This window comes from Ictidomys tridecemlineatus, chromosome 2 (assembly GCF_052094955.1).
Source record: "Ictidomys tridecemlineatus isolate mIctTri1 chromosome 2, mIctTri1.hap1, whole genome shotgun sequence".
Lineage (NCBI taxonomy): Eukaryota > Metazoa > Chordata > Mammalia > Rodentia > Sciuridae > Ictidomys > Ictidomys tridecemlineatus.
This window is the reverse complement of record NC_135478.1, coordinates 139,097,491-139,109,646: the sequence shown is the minus strand read 5'-3', so window position 1 is coordinate 139,109,646 and position 12,156 is coordinate 139,097,491. Positions and strand designations below refer to the sequence as shown.

At 36.1% G+C, this 12,156-nt stretch overlaps 1 protein-coding gene across 4 annotated transcripts in view; it reads right to left on the bottom strand.

The window, feature by feature from the left end:
- Nucleotides 1-12,156, bottom strand: part of Elmo1 (engulfment and cell motility 1) — a 557,509-nt gene that overhangs the window by 358,254 nt on the left and 187,099 nt on the right. For all 4 annotated transcript variants that reach the window (XM_021722279.3, XM_078039850.1, XM_005319199.5 and 1 more), the window contains exon 7: nucleotides 10,455-10,490. In XM_021722279.3, the coding sequence (XP_021577954.1) occupies nucleotides 10,455-10,490 (36 nt within the window). The remainder of the gene's footprint in view (nucleotides 1-10,454; nucleotides 10,491-12,156) is intronic.

The following is a 12,156-nucleotide window of genomic DNA, read 5'->3' as shown; positions in this document are numbered from 1 at the left end:
GCATTCACTCAAAGTCAGCCGGGGGCTTCACAGTTGGACAGGCCTGGTCTCATGCTGACCTCACTCTGGAGAGCTGCATCACACTGGGAAATTCACTTAACCTCTCTGAGCCTCTGTTTTCTTAGCTGAAAAGCTGGGTAGTGAGTAATAGCTTTTTAACCACAAGGCTGCTTGTAGGGCACTTAATAAAGTGCACATCATATAAACATTCAGTAAATGCCAACGTGAAGAAAAACTTCTCAGCACATAAAAGATCTGTTAAGAGAGGGCAATGTGCCGCTTTTATTATCCACAGCTATCAAGGGGGAAGATTCATAATAACAGTGAAGAGTATCAGCCTTTGGAAAGGATCCAAGAGCCTGCACTTACCTCTATGTGTGTACTCAGATACAGTCTGCGTCTAAGTAAAAATGGCTTACTTAGATGTTACACTGGCCAGCACTCCATCTTTAGCCAGAGGGTTTTATGTAGTAGCTATGGAGACAACAACCCCAGTTTAGGGCTTTGCTGACCCTAAACTTACTGTGATTCAGAAGCTGTAGATAGAGTCTAATGTGTGATTTAGAAATCAGAGAAAGATGAGGAGGTGCTATGGCTTGAACTAATGTCTCCCAAAAGTCCACATGTTAAAGGCTTGATCTCCTGCTTGGCATTTTTGGAAGGTGGTAGAAATTTTAAGGTCTTCGGGTTCTGGGGATATGCCCTTGAAGAGCACTGCTGGGCCCCTAGTCTCTTTATTTTTTACTTTCTGGCCATGAGATGAAAGTTTTGGCTCCATCAGAAGCTTCTGCCATGACGTACTGCCTCTCCCAAAGCCAAAGGGCCAATCAGTCATGGACTGAAATCTCTAAAACCATGAACCAAAATCGACCTTCTTTGTTTATAAGTTGCTCATCTCAGGTATTTGTTACAGTAAATGGAAACTAACACAGACAGGCTCAGGTAAAAGCACTTTCTTTCTTTCTTTTTTTTTTTTTGTTCTGGAGATTGAACCCAGAGGTGCTTTTACCACTGAGCTACCTCCCCAGCCCTTTTAATTTTGTATTTTGAGACGAGGTCTCACTAAATTGCTTAGGGGCTTGCTAAGTTGCTGAGGTTGGTTTTGAACTTGTGATCCTCCTGCCTCAGCCTCTATGGCCACTGGGATTATAGTTATGGACCACCATGCCTGGTTAAAAGCACCATCTTTCTATGATAGTTCCATCTGGAACACTTGCCAGACAATATTCTGGTTTCTAGTGCTTTCCAAAGATATTTTGACAGACCTTTATATACTCAGAATCCTTTACAGATAATCACCTTTACCATGAATGATCAAGATCACAAATATTAATTCAAAATTCTCAAAATTAATTCTCTCTCTCTCTCCCCCTGAGGACATAAAATTATGCCAATCAGGATTATTGCACTATATTATATGATTGATTTTTTAAAAATAAAGGTTAGTCATGTATTTAATCTATAGGCCATTATTTCTACCTTACGAAGTCTCCCAACAAATTTAGATAGAATCTTCCCACTTATTTTCAATTAATGAAACAGAAAACCAGGTTCACATTTCTTTTAAAACAGCTTCTCAATTTCCCTTCCTGTTATTGTTCTACTTAGTCCAGCCTCAAAAACAACCTTTTAAATTCTGCCCCACCTTAGAAGTTGTGATGCTAAAAGAAGCCTATAGAAAGGGAAGTCTCCCTTTAAGGAAGAACTATCATGCTTGGCCGCTGAGACCAGAGGGGAAGAGACTCACTAGACAGAAATGGCTGAGGGAGTGGTGTCTGGCTTAGGGCAGCAGGGGTTCCCCTCCAGCTCTAAGTGGGCAAGTTATCCACCATCCCAGACTTCTTTCCTCATTGATTAAAAACACGGATGAGGATGATGGTAGCAATGGTGGTATCCCACTCGGAGACCGCTGGAGAAAGGAAATGAGCTAATATACTAAAATCCCTTTTAACAGCATGTGGCAAATAGCAAGCAGCATGAGAGTGCTAGCTATTAGCACTATACAAAAGTAGCATTTTAAAAAGTGAATGACGTCCATAATGTCCATAATGTTCATTCATTTTGCCATCATTGTGCAAAGAATTCTCTGTTCTTAGAACCAGGAGGGAAAATGCAAGAAAAGCCAAACCATTCAGGCCACTTGGAAAAGTACCTCTAGCCTTTCAAAGCGGCACACAGCCAGGCCCAGTCCTACAGGTGCCCCTAGGTGGCATCAGAGGCTCATGCCTCAAAAAGAAAATCCAATGTAGAAAAACTTACTGGAAGGAGAGAACATAAAACTAGAAAGATGGGGAGGAAAATGAGTTTAACAGGTTAACAAGAAAGGTTAAATAAAATTTCTAGAATAACTCTCTTTATAGACAATGAGTCACTAGGAGATCCAAGTCTCAAATTGCAAAAGAAGAAAACTGCTTCAGGAAAATAAGAGCCAAGCAGTAAATACAACTAGTAAGATTTATTAATAGACTAGGTAAGCATTAGTATTACTGTGAAAAAGTTATGACATAATAATATGTAATATTGTTATTAGCAATATGAGCAAATATTTTATTTATTTATTTAAAAACAGAAAAATAATCACCATATATTAACCAATAATTAGCATTTGCTTTTTTCTGGGATGGTTAAAGTCTCAAAAACTAAGATCATCTCATAAACATGCCAGGAGTTGACTGCATCCATGGCCTACACCCAGTGTGAAAATTCCTGCCTCAATGATGTTAATAACAGAGCCAGCTATGGAACAGGCCATGGCAGAGGAATACACAGATTGTTGGAATCAATCTCCTTTTCACAGTCCTAGTCAGCAACCTGAGACTGCATGCAGATGGCATTAGTCTTGAAGTCAGTCTTCATCAGCTGCTTTAAAAGCAAAAGTCAAGTTATATACATGCCCTCTATAATCTTAAGATAAAATGACTCGGTTCCCTACTTACCTACTGAATAAAACTCTAATCCAAATGGTGCTAGTAACATCTGGGAATAATTGATCTCCCCTAAAGTGCTCCAGAACTCTATCTACAGACTCCTCATACAATCTGTAAGAACCCTGGAAAAAATGATGGAGAGCAGGAGAAAGAATACCAGTTGGTTTCCAAATCTCCAAGTTGATTTGGGGCCTAGGACTACAATCTCTATAGCTCTCCAAGAAGTGAAGCAGCATTTCTGAGAGGGTTTTTCTGTGCTTTTCATTTATCCTTGGGTGTGAATGACTGTCAAGTGAAAAAAGAGCTTCTTCGCACCACACACCAATCAAGGTGTTCACAGGAAGTATCATTTTCTCTATTTAATAACATGATCTGTAGGTAGATACATAGAATGAACCCTATAGTCTATTATATATTAAATATAAATAATATTGTAATAATGTATATCATATTAACAAAATATCTAACACACCGGCCATATACTCATTATATAAAAGACTATATACATATATTCTATATATGACATATATAATTCATTAAGACTGATTGATTGAGTAGCATAGTATATTTCTACAAAGAGGAACTTTTTCAAAATTGAATCTCAAGCCTTCAGTTGCAAGGAATGCCATGCTAAAATTTTATTACATTGCAAATAAAAGGACCTTTTTTAAGTGAGGTTGCTATAAAAGCTCTTATTAAACCCTGACATCAGTGTTTATTTCCACTCCTTAGGGGAGTGATTCAGACTCCAAAGAGGGAAGGCAGGAGCTAAGATTCTACCTTTGGAATCAATGCTGAGTGCACAGTATCAAGCCTTAAAAGAATTACAAATATAAAGCAACCACATGGCACATTAGGAACATTTTAAATTTTATTTGGTTTATTTGTTTTTGATAAAGTGTGAGGCTAAAGATTCTGCCGTACCGACTGCCACGAATTAAGCCGTCTGCAAACTTTACACGCTGGTCTACAGCCACTGTCACAGCCAACACACCATGTGTGCTGGAATGATTCAGATAAATGTTTCTCATCAACTTAGTAGAGATCATCTCTATTCCAACAAAATCCAGCCGATCTCAAAACAAGCATGTAAATTTATGTTGCTAATTTTATAAGAGAATTGTGCTTCCAAATGTTTCTATGCGGTGGCATGTTCAATATGGAGCAACTTGTAAAGCTATCAATAAATCATACCGAATAAAGATCCTTAATTGCCAAAGTTAATAGTTAATAGCTATAGCTCTGCCCTGCCCTTTGAGTTTTTTCATTATTTTCTACTGATGGGGGAGGGGTGGTGGTGGTAAAATTTACACATAAAACTATTTAGATACCTCCTTAGCCTTCAGAATCCTAGCAAACATTAATGGATCCTTTTTTAAAGATCAAAGTGGACTCTACTCTATATCATTGATTTTGATTCGCCTCTCCTCTTGTATTGATATCATTCTCCTTTGACAACAAATTGTAGCAAGACTTGAAGTCAGTTAAGGAAAGCTTCCAAGTTTGTTTGTTGGACTGTTTGGGCTATTGTAGGCTCTATGGATTTCCAATTAAATTTTAAGTTAAGAAATTATAATTTCTTTAAGAAATTTAAGAAATTATAATTTATTTTTTTACAAAAAAAAATGACTGATGTTGCATTGAACCTATAGATTCACTTAGGAAGAATTGCTCTCTTAAATATTATCTTTCAATCCATAAAATGATATGTCTCTCCACTTACTAAAGCCTCTAATTTCTCTACACAATATATTTATTTTTCAGTGGACAGATACTGCATCTCTCTTGTTGAATTTGTTCATAAGAATTTGATGACTTTTGATCATCAAAACGATCTTTGATGCTTCATAAATGGAATTTTTAAATTTCATTTTCCAGTTTGGGGCAGTTAATATACGAAAATACATGGATTTTTATACAGTGATGTTGTATCCTGAGACCTTGTTAAATTCAACCATTAGAACTAGCAGTCTCTTTGTAGAGTTCTTAAGATTTTCTATGTATATAATCATTGTCTTGTGAATACAGACATCTTTACATCTTTCTTCTGAATTTTTTTCTCCCTCCTTGTTATTATATTATTTCTTTCTTGATTATTGCAATAGGTAGGAACCGTAGTATAATGTTGAAGAGAAGTGAAGAAAGTAAACATATCTGCCTTACTCCTGATCGTTATGTGTAGGAAAAATTCAGTGTATCAGCATTAAGTCTGATGCTCTTAAGTGGGCTTTTTCAGGTTGAGGAAGTTCCATTTTTCTTAGCTTGCTGAGAACCTTTATTATGAAAGGATGTTAGATTTTATGAAATGCTTTATCTCTAATAAGAGTTTATTTGTTTTTTGATAAAGTGTGAGGCTACAGATTCTGCCATACCAACTGCCACAAATTAAGCCATTTATTTTTCTCCTTCATTTTTTCTTAAAGCTGAATTATACTGATTGCTTTTCTAATATTAAACCATTTCTGATAGAAATCCTTATTGATTATGATGGGTTATAACTTTATATTTGCTTGGTTATGCTTGTTAATATGTTGCTGGGGATTTGTGTACCTCTGTTCACTGGGGACACTGGTCTATAAATTTTTATTACCTCTATTGTCACTGTCAAGTGTTGGTACCAGAGTGACAGATACAGGCTGCCGAAAGTGATTGGAAAGTGGTCCTCCCTCCTTTATGTTCTGAAAGCATAAGTGTAGATTTGATATTTCTTCTACAAAAATCAGATAGAATTTACCACTGGAACCAGTTTTCATTGTGGGGAAGGCTTTTGATAATGAATTCCATTTCTTTCATAGCTATGGGCACTCAGATTTTCTATTTCATCAGGAGTCAATTTTTTGATTATTAGTCCTCTGAGAAGTGAACAGGAGGTTTACTTGGAGACTAGGTAATACCTGTGAAACCTCAAGGAGCAGAAAGCAGGATTAGATGAGGCCGATCTGATGTCTGTGAGAGGAACAGAGAAGGGAAGTAGATGCAGATCTGATAAAGTCTCAGTTGACTAGATAGGAACTCCAAAACCAACATTGCCTTTGGAGGATCCCACAGTGAGCAGAAATGGCCAGAGTCTGGGACCTTCTCCATGCTGACCCACTGGAGACTGCATGATAAGGGTTCAGTCTTGACATGGATCTTGCATGTGCTCTAGCTAGAAGCTACTAGCTAACTGCTTTCCTGGTCGTTGAGCCAATAAGATCTTTCATGAAGAGAGTTCAAAGCATCTGTTTCCATAGTTAATATATTTAGTAACTTCTGTTTCCCAAAGCCTTTGTCCATTTCATCTAAAAATTAAAATTTTCTGGCATAAAGTTATTCACAATAACATTTTTTTTTCTTTTTTGCTGCTAATGTCAGTAGGATCTATAGTGATATACCTCTCTTATTCCTAGTGTTGATATCTGGATTTCTTTTTTTTTTCTTTCCCCTAAAAAAGTTTGCAAAGTAACTTGAGTTTGACTTTTAATTTTCTCTACTATTTGTTTCTTTTCTATTTCACTGATCGCATCTATTTTTATTCTCTCTTTTTTTTACTTACTTAGTTCACATTCTTTCCCCGGCTTCCTAAGCTGAAATTTAGACCACTGATTTTTTAAATCTTTATTCTTCCCCAATATAAGCATTTAAGCCTATAAGTTTCCCTCAAACCACTGATTTAGATTCATCACAAATTCTGGTGTATGTTTTTATTTTCAACACTATCCAGTTAAAAATATTTGGTAATTCAACTAGGTTGTTCCTTGACTCTCAGGTAATGATGCCAAACATCTGGGAATTTTCAGCTATATGATTGTTACTGATTTCTAATATAATTTCCTTGTGATCCAAGAACATGACTTATATAGTTTCAATCATTCGTAAATTGATTGTCAAGCATATGATCTTTTTGCCAGAGCCTTCAAAAGAATATATATTTTTGCTATTGTTGGGTATGATGCTCTAAAAATGGCAATGAAGACCTTCAACAGTATTAATCAGATCTTCTATACCCTTATTGATTTTGTGTAATTTTCCTATCAGTTAAGAGACAGTGGCATTAAAATATTCAGCAAGGATTATGGGTTTGTCCATTTTCCTTTTTGACGATCAGTTCCTGTTTTGTGTATTTAGAATCCTGATTATTAGGTGCGTATGAATTTAACATTTTCATTTTCCTAGTGAATTGACCAATTTTTATTATGTATACCACTTCATCTCTGATATCACATTATCTTTAAATCTTATTCTACCTGATATTAATAAAACTACTTAACTTTGTCATTAGCATTTGCATGGTATGTTTTTCCATCCTTTTATTTTCAAGCAAGACATGTGTCTATGTGTCCATGTAAGCAGCATATAGCTGAGATCATGCATTTTGTTTTCTGTGGGTTTTTTTTTGCTGGGGGTGGGGGTGGGGGTGGGGTTCTGACAAGCTAACCCTTTTAACTAATGTGCTTAGTCCTCTTACGTTTATGAACTGAGGTGATTACATTTAAGCCAATCGATTTGTTATTCATTTTTTTATCTTTCCTAACTACGTCTTATGCTCTAGTTCTCTTTTCCTACCTTCAACTGGGCTAATTAAATATTTTTAAACTGGTCTCTTTTATATCCACATCCTTTGTGCTACTTTTGTCATGTATTTTACAACTCCACACATTATAAACCCTGTTAAACAATACTGTAACTTTAGTTTTATGTGTCTTTTAAAGAAGTCTAAGAAAAAGAAAGAAAAGTGTGCTTTGTCTTTTATACTTATCCACTCATTTACAGTTTCCAGGTTTCTTCACACTCTACTAATAGAACCTAATTTCTAGGTAGTATCAAGTCCATTCAGTCTGAAAACCTTGCTTCATACCTCTTGCAATATAGATCTGCTGACAATGAACTGTCTTCATTTTCCTTCATCTAAAAGTGTTTTTAGTTCACCATTATTTCCAGAGAGAGTTTTTCTAGTTATAGAATTCTGGCTGACAAGCTCTTTTTCTTTTTTTCAGCATTGATTGTTAAGAGGTCCTTCTAGCCTCCATTATTTCCAGTAAAAAAGTCAGCCTTTATTCTTGTTTTCAAACTTATGTCGTTATTTTCATTAATAATTTTTTTTCTCTGACTGCTTTCATTTTATCTTTGGAATTCAAAAGTCTGACTATTATCTTTTGAGGTAGAGTTTCCTTTGTATTTATCCCTCTTGGGGGTGCACAGAGCTCCTTAGATCTGTTAATTTATGAATTTCAGCAAACTAAATTGTTTTTATATAATTGTTTCCTCAAATATTTTTCTTCCCACTCTCATTCCTCTCCTGTTGGGACTTCAGTTAATTATATTTTAGGTCACTTCTTGTTATCTCATAGGTCAAATACTCACTATTTTATCTATTTTCTCATATATGTATATATCTTCAAAGTTACTGACTCTTTTTCTGCCACCTTCAATCTTTATATAATGAATTTTTCATTCTAACTCTTTTACTTTCCAGTTTTAAAATTTACATTTGCTTATTTTTATGTTTTTTTGTTTCTCTGATGTTTTAATAACCTTAGTCTCTGTTAAGGTTTCCTAAATGTGCATTCATTATACAGACACTTTTCTTTGGTCTTTTAACATATTTTTAAAAGTTGTTTTAAAATTTTCATCTGCTAAATCCAACACCTAATGTTGGAGTTCTTACAGTCAATTTCTATTATCTGCCTTTTTCATTTTCTTTAACTGTAGGTCATGCTTTCCTATTTCTTTGTATACATAGTAAATTTTTTAGTATACTGCATATTGTGGATAAAACATTGTCAAGGCTCAGAATTCAGTTTGGTTCCTCTAAAAAGAGTGTTGATTTTGTTCTAGCAAGAGGTTACTCAAACTCCAAATTGTGCAGTGAGTGACTCACATCTCTGTTCAATTCTTTAAGTTTCTAGTCATTCATTTTACGGGGCCCTCTGGGTTTCCACAGATGTATGTACATTCATGTTTCCATAATCAGTAATATATCTCAGCAGAATTTATATGTAGATGTTTGGTTTTACACAATAAGAGCTTCCTTTCTTTCATGGATTCTCTTTACTGATCAAGCTACTCTTCCGGTTCCAAACTAGTCATTTACCAATGCCAGGGATTTCTGTCACCCCTTGCTACATGGATGAGCAAGTGATCTGGGGCAAAAAGCAGCAAATACACAAATCCCATTCAAGGCTCATCTGTTCTGTCAAGGGATGCCTTCCTTCTACTTTCTGCCTTGCTATCTGGTGCCTTCAATTGGTTGTTTTTAGATGTTCTGTCCACAATATTTAGCCATGATATAGTATCTGTATTTGTGTTCATCTGATTCTCTGATCATTGATTTCTGTCCATGACTGATAAATGGATCACAAACTGTTCAGCATCCCTACATACCAGTCAACTAAAACTATTGGCTGGCAAATTTTTAAGAAATTATTTCAGCTTTAGCTCCTCAAATGCCTCTACATTATCAAATTATATGCGGTTGATGGAGAGAAAAAAAGACTTTCATCCTACCTCTACCATCTGATTTTAACCACCGCATTAAGGAAAGAATGCTAATTTGTACTATGTGGTGGATATAAGGGTGGGTAAGAAGCAGTGGGTGTAACATTGAGATTATGACCAAGATAAATGCTCATAAAAGTGGTTTCTACTGCCTTTATCATTAAGTGTTTCTACTATATTAAAAATGTATGCCAAAATAAAATTTGGCTTACCCTAGAAATGCACTTTATTAGAATTTAATAAACACAAGAGTTCCTGTAACTCATCCTCTTTCTATGTGGGAAGAGTGGGGGAAGGTGAACCCCCTGAGCTCAGTATCACACTAGAGTACATTGAAGGTGCTAAGGATTTTGTCTGAGGGCTTGAGAAATAAGGTCCACATTTTGAGGTGCTGTTCAGTGTTCCTTCTCAAATTGAAATTATCTTGAAATTTCTCAAATTGAAATTAACACTTGGGTTCCAGGGAAATCTGTTCAGCCTACTTAATAGAGTTTCTTAGATCCTATTTGGACTCACCTTGATTAGAGAGTAAGAAAGCCACTCGAGGGGGAAGACTCAGATCTCCAGACACAATTTGCAGGCATTCCACTTAATACATAGATAATCGAGCACTTTCTCAAGACCCAGAGCAAATAATTTTCATTCCACAGATCAGTCCTGAATATTTTTTTAATGTGGATCTTTTTCTTTCTGAGCCATTGAAAAAAATCAAAGACTTTTAACTTTGAACATCACATAGGCCACAAAAAAAGAGAGTTTTGTTTAAAGTAATGCATAAAATTATGCTCAGTATTGCTCCAGGAGAAGGAAAGCAATCCTGATGTGATCATTTAGTGGTTCTAAACCTAAAATGCCCTTTCTACTACAAAGGCAAAAGAGAAGGAAAATAAATTTTTAAAGAACCTGTTTATAAGAACATCAAACAGAAAGAAAAAAATCATTTACTCAGAATATCTAGCTGCATAGTTATGAAGATAGGGGACAGGGCTTAATTATACAAAGAAAAAGGAAGTATAAAATTATCCGTATGAATTGATTATATATTCTTACCAAGGCTTCATAATCTTCTGCAATTTCTGGTATCGCCTGCAAAATTTAAAAAAAACAACCATGTGAGAAGCATGTTTGAAAGCCATGATTTTTACACAAATAATATATATTAAAGAAAACTCAAGAATAGCTGGGCATGGTGGTGTGTGTTTGTAATCTCAGTGACTGAAGGCTGAGGCAGAAGGATGGCAAGTTCTAGGCCAGCCTCAGCAATTTTGAGAGACCCAAAATAAAAAGGGCTGGGGATTTGGCTCAATAGCAGAATGCATCATTTGGGTTAGATCTTTAGTACTGAGAGAGAGAGAGAGAGAGAGAGAGAGAGAGAAGAAAACTACACATCGGATATAGGACAGAGAATCTATTGCCAAGAAAAGCCATTTTATCCATTTTAAAACATTATTCAAAATAATAAATTAGTATTCTTTAATGATAAGAGGCAATCAAAAGATCAGGATTAAACTACTCTCAAAACTCACTGCATTGAGGTATTGCTAAAGACAATGAGAACACTCTCTTTGGATCAGAATGGGTCTGTTCAATGGTGACCCTTAGGGATAAGAATGCCTACATTTGCAATGAAAAAAGTTAAGCCCAAAAGTACTGGACTAAAAAGAAACAATTTATTATCCTTCATGGTAAAATATCCACTAATTGTACTTTTTCTTCAAAATGTGTGCCTCTTCTGAGGGAAGACACTTCAATTCCTATAATGAGAAATTGTGTCAGACACCAAGATCAAAACTCTGGGAAGAAACCTGCAATGGGTAAACCTGGCTACAACAAGGGACAAGGTACTTAAACAAACCAACAAACGAAAAAATCTTGAGGGTACCTGAGTTTCAACAAGATAAGGAAACCAGAGATTCTATTCTGATCAAACCACTTTCCATTCCTCACACCTGCCAGAAGTCTAGCTTTAAATCTGTTGTCTAGCTGTATTAAGGATCCTTCTGTTCCTTCCAACTAGTCATCTCCTATCCCCAAACTCACCCTAGGCTCCTGTGGAGAGCCTCCCTGACCTTGCATTACCCTAATTCAGACTGCAGGGGGCACCAGTTTCTGCACACCACAGGCCATAGGATATCTCACTACCCTGGTTCCCTGAAGGCCAGGGATCTTTACCATAACTGGCATAACATCAGACACACACAGAGTAGGTACTCAATAAACCGTTGGTGCATGATTCTGTTCTGAAGGCTTCACATTCTCAATCACATAAAATATAACTCCTTCAACAACTAAAATAGCTGCATGAAGACTAAAATCTAGTGTTTTGTAAAACGATGAAAAAAGGTATATAAGAAGATTTTTTTTTCTCTTTCTTCCCTTCCACTCTTTTGACTGCTTTTCTTTTAAAATATTTATTGTTTTTCTTCCTTCCTTCCTTCATCAAAAAACAAATGGCAGAGGGAAAAAAAATAGGTAACCAGGGGCCGGCCGGCTGGCCTGAGCAGAAGCTGGGGACATTTGCAAAGCCAAACACAAATTTCCACTAAAAGGAACTAGGGGTCCTTGGAGAAATGGCTCATGCCAAGGCCGAGGAAAGGAAAGATCTAAATATGCTAGGAACATCTGATTGAGCCAGAAAGCAAAGAAATGCTCAACAAATGATGGGGAAATGGTCAAAAGGACACAGAATCTAGGTTGAAGGAGCTCCTGCCAGCCACATCTGGGACAAGATGAGTATCCCAAAAGTCATAGT